The sequence below is a fragment of the Lycium ferocissimum genome, unplaced genomic scaffold, assembly GCF_029784015.1.
Source record: "Lycium ferocissimum isolate CSIRO_LF1 unplaced genomic scaffold, AGI_CSIRO_Lferr_CH_V1 ctg11458, whole genome shotgun sequence".
NCBI classification, from domain to species: Eukaryota; Viridiplantae; Streptophyta; class Magnoliopsida; order Solanales; family Solanaceae; genus Lycium; species Lycium ferocissimum.
Window position 1 is genome coordinate 1 of NW_026713846.1, and position 11,407 is coordinate 11,407.

The window sequence follows — 11,407 nt, forward strand, 5'->3', positions numbered from 1 at the left end:
ATTTGAAGCGAAAATTAAAGACCACCCGAATAGAGCCCCGATACGCGCAAAAATATGAAAAATAAATGTCAGCTCCTTTTTGAAGGTCAAACCGGCAATTACTTCATTCGGATCACTCATATGAATCACCCAATAAGCGAAATTAAGTACTCCATCCGTTCAATTTATATGACACGCATTTCCTTTTAGTTTTTAAAAAAATGTCACCTTTTTATAATTAGAATAACTTAATTTTAGAATTCCTCGTTTATCCTAAATGAAATGATTTATAGAAACACAAATATCTGAGGTTTGTTTTATACTATAAATTTCAAAATTATTCATTTCTTTCTTAAACTTTGTGCAACGGTGCAACATAAATTGGGATAGAAGGAGTGTTATTTTTTGCAAGTTATGAGGCGATAACTCGCTCCTATATTAGAAGAGAATCTTAAAATAATTTGTTTCCTTGTTTACTTTGGATTGCTTATACAGACAGACCTTCCTATAGCAACCATGCTCTATAACAATAACAATTATGTTTTTTTTTTGGAACCGATCTTTCGTATTTTGTTATAATATAAGTTCTCATAACAATATTTCGTTATAACAATCAGAGGCGGATGGAGCATTATAATTTGGGGTTCAATTGAACCCCAAACTTTTGATGTCGTGTACAAATTTATATGTAAAAATTTACTAAATTTATAATAAATAGTAGATATGAACCCATAACTTTAGAAATATAATAGTTCAATGCTAAAAAATTTAAAAGATTGAACCCCAAGAATTTAAATCCTAGATCCGCCTCTGATAACAGTCAAAATATATAAGAACAAACGATATTGTTATAATGAGGTTTGACTATATTTCTAAATGACCTATCTATAAATAGTCCAAATTTTTATTGAGGCATGATAGCACACTTCCAATATTTCTTCAGCAATGAAGAGCTATTGAGAGAATATTGGAAGCATTCAAATTTAAGAGATTTAAATTGCAAGGAACATGTAAAAGTATCAAGTTGGACCAGTGTCCCTCATTAAGTTGTCAAGCTATTGAGTCCAGTTATAATTTCTTGTATTCGGTGATCGAGTTGTAATATTTTCTGCTTAGCCCTTTTAAAGAGATTTTTAAACTATAAAGCCGTCCACCAAAATAATAGCCAGTCAGTAAATGTATAGTTCTTATATATTAATTGTAATATACAAAAAAAATTACATATTTTATATGTAATTAATGTATATTTTGTATATTGGCTAGCGGCTACAATTATTTTTGGCCGAGTGATCAAATTTGTTAAAAGTCCTCTTTTAAAAGCAAGTTGTAAAATTGAGGTTAAAGTTAAGTTAAAGAAATCAACAACAATTAAGTGATTTTTGGGTCGAAGAACTTAGGGGTAATTAAGCTCTTAAGATTCTTTATGGGTAAAGATTATCTTATACAATAGAGAAAGAGATGAATCAAATTAAGATGCATCTCTATCACTACAAGATATACTTTTTTTTTGTTTCAGTCACTTTTATTTTTAATCTATAAATTAAAATTTCTCTTAGTTTCTTCAGAACTAAGAATTTATGATGAAGTTGAAAAAAAAAAAAAAAATGGAAGAAGAAGAAGCATATAGATTCAACTGCATGAAACAAAATAGCTACCATACATTTTGAGAGAAACAAGAGTACTCAACTTGGTTAAAATTGTGACACATCCCCTACATGATGAACAAAGAATATTGAATCCCATAGATAAAGAAAGGTTATAAGAGAATAAAAATGGATAAGCTACTTATTCTTTCCGCATCATTTGAGGACCCTCCAAGTTCTCTGCCAATATCATTACATTAACTTATCAAGTATCATGTTGGACCACACACATGTAATAATGAAAATATCTCTCTTTTAACCTATATACACTACATCATAATTTTTTTTTTTTAATCCTATTGGTATAATTTAACCTGTTATAGGAAGCAACTAAGTATAAAATCAAGTTGACATCGTCGTCCCCTCCTCTCTAAGACTCGACACAAGCAAAGATGGACGAGTGACGATTGACCTAAGATACCTTGGGCCTAAGGGGATAAATTGTACCCGAGCACAAATATGTCGAGACGAGTAGGTAGGGGGTCATTCGCACAAATGCTCCTAGTTCGAGTCGGTCTTCAATTATTGCCCCTCAAATTTGTGGTGGTCTTAAAATTTTGCTCTTCACCATTTTTGGTGCGGCATAGTTTAGATTTCGCTCGCCAAAGTTTAAATTTGACTTTGCATATATATCATAACATCTCACAAGTTATGTCAGGCACGATAAAACTTTCAACACTAGACGTAATCTGAAAAACAACATAATATTTAAATTTCGCTCGACAAACTTTACATTTATCTCCGGCATATGTATCATAACATCCCACAAATTATGCCGGACATGACAAAACTTTCAACACTCAACATAATTTGAAAAATACTACACAAGTTATGCCGCATAAGTTAATTCCTACAGATTGTGCTGAAAGAGGCAAAAGTTCAGCTTCCGAAGATAAAAATGTTACATAACTTATGCAAAGCGAAGTAGGTCCGGATATTTTCATTAAATGAGCAGTAGGGGGGAAAATGAAAGACCAAATTTTTAGCGTGGAAACTATAAAAAACACAGTAACTAACGTGGTTCGGATCGATGTGATCTTACTCCACGGAGAACAGCCGACACTTTTATTAATATCAAGGGAGAAAGTAAGTTACAAGATTGAATACTCTTAGATTCTATGTTCTGTCCTTAATAAATTCTAGCTAGCATGTATTTATACAACTTGGTCTAATCCTTTCCTAGAAAAGATCTAAATCCCAATCACACTCGAAATCCAATAAAGAAAAAAAATTTCCTTTTATTTCTTTCTGCTTTTGAGTAGGAATTGGCTTGAATATCTTCTCAACTTCACAATCTCCACCTTAAGATGAATTTCGAGCTTCCATATGAATGTCATTTAGTCTAATGTCCCTAAGCTTACATAAGCTAACTCCGTGTAGGAAACAAGAGACACTAACCGAAACCTTGTACATACTAGTAGCTCTACCTTGCCTTACCGTTCTCCATCCTGACGCATCAGTTGATGCGAACTCCTGCCAAATTCATACAATGTTGAACTTGACAGAGGAACCACCTTGGTCAACATATCATTTGCGTTGTCCTTTGTGTCAACCTTCAAGACCTTAACTGTGCCTTGTTCAACAACATCATGAATAAAATGAAATCTGATATTAATGTGTTTGGTGCGATCATGAAATCCCTGATTTTTTTATCAAGTGAATAACACTCTGGCTATCACATTTTAGAGTTGATTCATGTTGAACCCTACTCAATTCTGACACCAAACCTTTCAACCATATGGCCTCCTTTATTGCTTCTCTGTTGCCATACATATTCACATTTGTGGACAAAACAACTATAGGCAGAGAGTTGCCTTCCAACTTATGGCACTACTGTAAGAGTAAAGATATAGCCCGTTGTTGATCTCCTTCTATCAAGATCACCTGCAAAATCAGAATCCACATAACCAAGGATCGAGAAGCCTTCATTTCTCATCCTACAAAAAGTTAGACCAACATTCGAAGAACCTTTAAGATATCTTAATATCCACTTAATTGCTTCCCAATGTGTCTTACCCAGATTAGATATGAATCGATTTACCACACTCACTGCTTGAGCAATATCAGGCCGAGTGCAAACTATAGCATAAATAATGCTACTAACCGCACTAGAATAAGGAACTTTTGACATGTACTTCACCTCTTCCTTTGATTGCGGTGCCATCAAAGAAGAAAGTCTGAAATATTGTGCTAACGGTAAAGTAATGGGTTTGATTATCCATGCCAAATGTCTGAACTGCCTTCTCAATATACTTTTTCTGCGAGAGATGTACCTCACTGTTCTTCCTGTGAATCTCCATTCCAAGGATTTTCTTAGCTTCATCTAAATATTTCATGTCAAACTCCTTACTTAGCAGTTTCTTCAAATCATTTATCTCTGTCATACTATTAGCAGCAATAAATATATCATCAATATATAACAGTAAATAAATATTTGAATTACTAGATACCGTCATGTGATACACGCAGCTATCAAATGCACTTCTTGAGAAACCTTTAGTAATCATGAACACATCAAATCTCTTGTACCACTGGCGTGGGGACTGTTTCAAACCATACAGTGATTTCTTCAATTGACAAACCTGATCTTCTTTTCCTTCAATAAGGAAACCCTCAGGCTGATTCATGAAGATCGCCTCTTCAAGTTCACCATGTAAGAATGCAGTCTTGACATCAAGCTGATGAAGCTTCAGGTCATAATGGGCAACCAAAGCTAGTAACAAACGAATTGAGCTATGCTTCACGATTGGTGAGAAAATCTCATTGTTGTCGATTCCCTCCTTCTGACAAAATCTCTTAGCAACCAATCTCGCTTTGTATCTAGCATTTTCTACACCCGAAATGCCATCCTTTTTTCTGAAGACCCATTTGCAACCAATAGTTCTCTTCCCCTTTGGTAGGCTTACCAAATTCCATGTCTAGTTCTTGTGCAGAGACTCCATCTCTTCGGTCATGGCTAAACCCCACTGATCAGCTTTACCACACATAGTAGCTTTTGTATAGCTTAAAGGTTCCAGATCCTTTATTTCCTCTTTGGCAGTAGCTAATGCATAGGCCACAAGATTAGTTTGCGAAGGCTGATGATAATATTTTGGATTAGGCTTCGGAGTTCGTTTGTCCCTTCCAGTAGCTATACTATATGGTTCACCTTCAGGTACTACTGTGTGAGCTTTTTCATTATCTAACTCCACCTGAGTCACTTGATCCTCCTGCTCGGTGAGTTTCACATTTTCCTCCACCGATTCTGTTGTAAGAACTTTCTGTCCTGCAAACTCAATAGAAGTCTTTCCAGGATCAAGCATAGAGGCCTCATCAAAAGTAACATCTTACTGATTACAAACTTAAGAGGATCTAAACTCCATATTCTATATCCTTTTACCCCTTCAGCATATCCCATAAATAAACCTTTTTGAGCTCTAGGTTCTAGTTTTCCATCACTTACATGAGAATATGCGGGACATTCGAAGATTCTTAAGTACGAGTAATCAGATGGTTTACCTGACCATACCTCATTTGGAGTTTTGAAGTTAATCGTCGATGGAGAACGATTAACAACATAACAACGTATTGTTCTTGCTTCGCGCCTTAACTCTTTAGGCACCTTGGCATTAGAGAGCATACATCGTGCTTTCTCAAGAAGAGTGTGGTTCATTCTTTCAGCTACTCCATTCAGTTGTGGTGTATGCCTAACAGTTCTATGTCTCAATACACCATGAATCTTGCCAAAATTATCAAACTCTTGATTGCAAAACTCCAAGCCATTATCTGTTTGCAGACACTTAATCTTTCTGCCACATTGATTTTTTTTATTTTTTATTTTTTGATTAGGCTTCGGAGTTCGTTTGTCCCTTCCAGTAGCTATACTATTTGGTTCACCTTTAAGTACTATAACTATACCCCACTGATCAGCTTCACCACATATAGTAGCTTTTATATAGCTTGAAGGTTCCAGATCCTTTATTTCCTCTTCGGCAGTAGCTGATGCATAGGCCACAAGATTAACGTGCGAAGGCTGAGGATAATATTTTGGATTAGGCTTCGGAGTTCGTTTGTCCCTTCCAGTAGCTATACTATATGGTTCACCTTCAGGTACTATTGTCCCTTTCAATTAATGTCTTCCAGTTTTTAAAATTCTCAAAGGCATCACTTTTAGCCTTTAAGAAGTATACCCAAACCTTGTGTAAAAAATCATCAATGAAAGTAAGAAGATACCTTTTTCCACCCTTGGATGGAACCTGAGATGGACCCATAAAACGAATGAATTTAGTCAATTACCCTTTTGGTTTTATGCTTGCCATACTAAAGCGGACATTTTTGCTTTCCAAGGACACAATGCTCACAAAAATCAAGTGTACTAATCTTCTCACCTCTCAAAAGGTTTCGGTTGCTCAAAATTGCCAACCTCCTCTCGCTCATGTGACCTAATCTCATATGCCACATCTTAGCCTTGTCATCATCTGATAACTGTGAGGTTGCAGCATTTACAGTACCTAGAATGGTGTTGCCCATAAGTACATAAAGACCACCCTCTAGTTTGGCCTTTAACATGACCAAAACAACCTTGGTCACCTTGCAAATTCCACTTTCACCCACATGCTTATATTCGAGCTTATCAAGAGTACCAAGAGAGATCAGATTCTTTTTCATATCTGGAACATGTTAAACATCAGACAATGATCTTATGATGCCGTCATGACACCGTATACGTACTGAACCAATGCCTGCTATTGCACATACTACATCGTTACCCATAAGTACAATCCCATTCGTCTGGTCGTAGCTAGTAAACCAATCTTTTCTGAAGCACATGTGAAAGGTACAAGCTGAATCTAAAATCCACTTGTGTGTCTGAATGTCATCTGTTGAAGCAGTTAGCACATAATCTTCTCCAGATGTCTGAGCTACCTGAACTGTAGATGCACTGGCTGTTGTTTTATCAATCTTCTTATTCGGGCAATCCCTCTCAAAGTGACCCTTTTTATGACAACCCCAACATTCAGCATCCTTCCTACTCACCCTTTTCCTAGACTTTAACCTAGCTACTGATTTGCCTCTCCCTCTTTGGCTCGAGCGACCTCTAACCCTCAAACCGTTGTCATGGTGCTCTTTTTCACCATTGTTGATATGATTTCTTAATTCATCTGAATTCAATGCATGTCTTACCATCTGTAACATGACCACCTTCTTACTGTACATCATTAAATTAACTACGTCTTTGTACGCGGATGATAATAAAAACAGTAGAGTGCACGCTAGTTCTTCATCTCCCACTTTAATAACAGCATGAGTAAGATCCATAGCCAATTTATTAAAAACATCAAGATGATCCTGTAAAGTTGTAACTATCTTCATCTTGAAGGTGTGTAAACACTGCCTTAACAATATTATAGTTGTTACTGATTTCTTCCGGTAGAGATCTTTAAGTTTCTTTCACAAACTCACAGCTATTTTCTTGGTATTGACTTCAGATAACACGCTATCTGATAAGGATAATTGAATTGCGCTAAACGCATCCATCTCAATCTTCTGCTTCTCGGCCTCTTTCATATTTTTGGGATACGAGTCGTCCAAAGCATAGACTGATCCTTCTCTCCGTAACAACGCCATGATCTTGATCTTCCAGATGTTGAAGTTATTACTTCGCCCATCAAAATTCGCTACCTCAAACTTCATAGATCCCATAGTCTCCTCGTCTCCTAGATGTCACGAACTGCAGGCTTCTAATACCAATTGTTAGCGCGGAAACTATAAAAAAACACAGTAAATAACATGGTTCAGATCGATGTGCTCCTAGTCTACGGAGAACGGCCGACACTTTTATTAATATCGAGGGAGAAAGTAAGTTACAAGATTGAATATTCTTAGGTTCTATGTTCTGTCCTTAATAAATCCTAGCTAGCATATATTTATATTACTAGGTCTAATCCTTTCCTAGAAAGAATCTAAATCCCAATCATACTCGAAAACCAACAAAGAAAAATAGTTTCTTTTTATTTCTTTCCGCTTTTGAGTAGAAATTGGCTTGAATATCTTCTCAACTTCACACACATATATGAGGGACAAAAATTGAAGACTAGTGCGTTTGAAGGGAAATCCGTGCAAAAACTCCGTAGGTAGGCTATGAAGAAACCTGTCGTGTGACAAATGGTTGTACTGGTTAATTCTAAGCTGGAGAGTGACGATTGCCTGCTTTTGCTTAAGTTACATGGACCAAACACGTGAAAATTCATTTGGATATATGTTGATTTGTTTACTTTTTCAAGTTAATATATATTTCAATTATTATGGAAGGATTTAGCTTATATACGTTACAGATGGTATATATTTTTATACTATCAGATTAACTTAGCATGTCATAGCAAGTTACCTCCTTTATTTTTCAGATAATTAGTTCCACATATAGCCAATAGTTTGTTGACATTATCTATTTGGTGATCCTGACAGACAAACAAAAAATCTTTTATAATATTCGTGTATTAAAGTCAGACTCACTTACTTATATATACTTCTTCTTTCTATATATATGAATTGGTTATAGAACACAATTTTTTCCCCTTTATTCGATATTCCTCTACATCTCTTCTACCAGTAGCATGGTCTTTACACATCATTAAAGTTGTGAAAAAATCCATTTCGGTATTAGTTTCTAGATCTCCAAAATTAAAAGTACTGTCCCACTAAACAAAGAATTTTTCATGAAAAATCAAGGAATAATATCTTTGCCTTTCACCCCCATTAATGTATTAATTAATAACTATAAATTAGTTGTATGGATTCTACAGGAGTCTGGTATTATCGTTATGGTCGGCTCTATCTGTCAACATTTCATAGCATTAATTTACATTGAAAATACGGAAAAGGCTTGAATTATCAAAAATGACTCATTTATTCCACTCGTCAATAATTTGGCTCATTTAATTTATGCCATTTTCGTTACAAAATGGCTCATTTATGCCATCGCCGTTACCAAAATGGTTCATTCATGCCACTTTTCATTAAAGTCGGTTTTACAATACCAGATATGACACGTGGCCTCCAATCAGAGGTTTACGTTGTTTAATTAACCAACCCAATTTTTAATCCCAAATTAATTAAAAAATCCAACCCATTTTGTAACGGAAATAGCATAAATGAGCAGTTTTGTAACGGCGGTGGCATAAATGAGCCAAACTATTGATGAGTGGCATAAATGAGCCAATTCCGAAGTTTGATGGCATATTTGAGCCCTTTTCCGTTGAAAATATAAGAAAATTTTACACTATTAGTGTATTTTAATCTGTTGTTATTGGTAATAACAACATCAATTCCACTTTTTATGGACGATTTATGCACATGTAAATTGTACTCTTTTAAATGATCGGAATTTGAATTCACCGGCTGAGTCAGGATTTCCACTAGAAAAATCAAAATAGAAAGAAGTAAACACGGAAAGAACCCAAGAGAATGATCAATATATAGTGTATATGCATATAAATACAAATTGACCTATGTGCACAGTGTGATTTTCCGATGAAAGGATCTATTGACTACCCTTCAGCAAAGTTGGCTCCGCCGCTATCTGAACGCTTAAAAATTCATTTGTATGTCACTGTATAGAAGTTAAACTCTATTCTCAAAGGGGTGTGTGGCATTTATTTTTCTACTTTTGCTTTCCTTTATCCAAAGAAAAAATATCTTTAAGGAACATTGCCTTTTCATTATGCATCAGTATAATTTCTTTTTCCTTTTCTGGATAAACAATGTAATCCATACCTATCTAAAAATCCCTATAAATAAGCAAGTATATGAAACCTCAAATATCATAACCATCTACAAACACAAAGATTATAACAGTACTAGCAATTCTTCATAATTTTCTCCTACTCCTTATATATATAATTTGTCATTGTATATCTATATAATTCTGGTAATCGTATCGATTTAATTTGTATCGATATTCGAGATGGATAGAATAGGAGACTTGGCATCAAAGAAGGCAGCAGTAATATTCACAAAGAGTTCATGTTTTATGTGTCATAGTATTAAAGCATTATTTTATGATATTGGAGCAAGTCCAGCAATTCATGAACTTGATCAAGATCCAAAAGGGAAAGAAATGGAGTGGGCATTGAGAAGTTTAGGTTGTAACCCATGTGTTCCCGCTGTTTTTATTGGTGGGAAATTTGTTGGATCATCTAAGGATATTATATCCTTACAAGTTGATGGATCACTCAAACAAATGCTCATTGATGCCAAAGCTATTTGGTTCTAAGTAAAAAACCATTATAGAAATCAGTCAATTTCGGAAGAAAACCATCGGAAAAGCATTCGTCTGAGTCGAACAGACTTTTGGTCGGAAATCCAGCTAGATTTCTGATGGATTGTCTGTCCGAAATTGACTCCTTTCTAGTAGTGAAGAAAAAAATAAGAGTAGTCCAGTGCACTATGTTTTCCCTGTGCATAGGCCCGGAGAAGGGCCGGACCAAATTAGGTTTATTATAAGTTTTTGTACCAAAAACAACCTCTAGATTCTTGGCTTGTACACAAACTTTTTTTCGTGTCAACTTCAACCCAGTGTGTTTTTCTTTTTTAATTTTTCTTTGCTTTCTAATCCTCTTTTCCTTTAAAAGGAATGGGAGTTGAGGGAGAAAAGGAAGCCATGTTTTGTCCAAATGGCTGATAATGGAAAACTTTTCTCGACTTGTAAAATTTTCTGTTTCATCGAGTTCAACTTGTTTGAGACTGAAGCGTACGTAATTGTTGTTGAATATTCTCAAGCTATTATTCTTCCTGTTTGCTGTGACAAAAATGGATTCAAATAGAGACGAATGTATCGTGTATATGATACAGATTTGGAAGAACTTAGTATATGTGTTAAAGTTTTCGCTAAAGGTATACATATAATAAACTGCAAACCCAATAGCATAAATGATTTGTGGGCAAACAAAAAGTTATCAGAACCATAAACCTAAAATCTTGAATCCGCTTTTGGGTTCAAATATAACATGCTTAACCTGTGCAGAAAAACAGATTATATAGCTTATAAAATTAAATGTTTACTGATCCCAACTTACCTGAATTGTCTAACTAATCTTGTGTGTTACAATCAATTACTATGATTTTGCGTACTAAATTCCAACATAACATGTGACTCATACTGTAACACCTCGTGCATTCGGGCTAAGGTTTGACTTGTAAGATGAGGTATAATGAACCCAATATGAGTAGTGTAGAAAGGGTGTTTGAAACCTAATCAAGTCATAAGAAGAGTCCTTGGGCAAAGTAAAGTCGGAAGTTACCCTACGGAGCATGTTTTCAAGTGAGTTTGCACCAGGTCTGTCATGCCCCGAACCATGGCCTGGGCGAAACACGGCACTCGGTGCCTTACTGCATGTGACCGAGCGAACCACATGGCTTGCTGAATCATCATGAGGCATAATATGAGCGGAATATAACGTGAATGCATGATGAGCCTTTATAAAACGTAGTAAATCATTATACTTAATAAAATACTTGTTTAAACATGAGTGCAGAAATAACATGAATGAGCCAAAATGGCTATACGACTCCGAATGTCTGACATAACATAACTGACTTGTCTAGTCTATGAAACCTCTATCATGAGTCTGATTGGAAAACATACTTGCGGGACAAGGCCCTGAAGATACCTTAGATGCATAACTAATCATGAAATAAAGAGTTGACTAAACCCCGAATGAGATGGGGCTCGCAATAAGCCGATACGAAGTCCGTCCTGCGAGCGATGTGTGTCGTCTGTAAATACGTACTGCGTCGTGAAATGCAGG

At 35.5% G+C, this 11,407-nt stretch overlaps 1 protein-coding gene across 1 annotated transcript; it reads left to right on the forward strand.

Annotated features, from left to right (window-relative positions):
* The first annotated feature begins 9,414 nt into the window (after nucleotides 1–9,414).
* LOC132041737 (glutaredoxin-C11-like) lies at nucleotides 9,415–10,348 on the forward strand. Its single transcript, XM_059432430.1, has one exon. It carries the CDS (start codon nucleotides 9,565–9,567, stop codon nucleotides 9,871–9,873), a length of 309 nt encoding a protein of 102 aa, XP_059288413.1. The 5' UTR covers nucleotides 9,415–9,564; the 3' UTR covers nucleotides 9,874–10,348.
* Nucleotides 10,349–11,407: the final 1,059 nt, after the last annotated feature.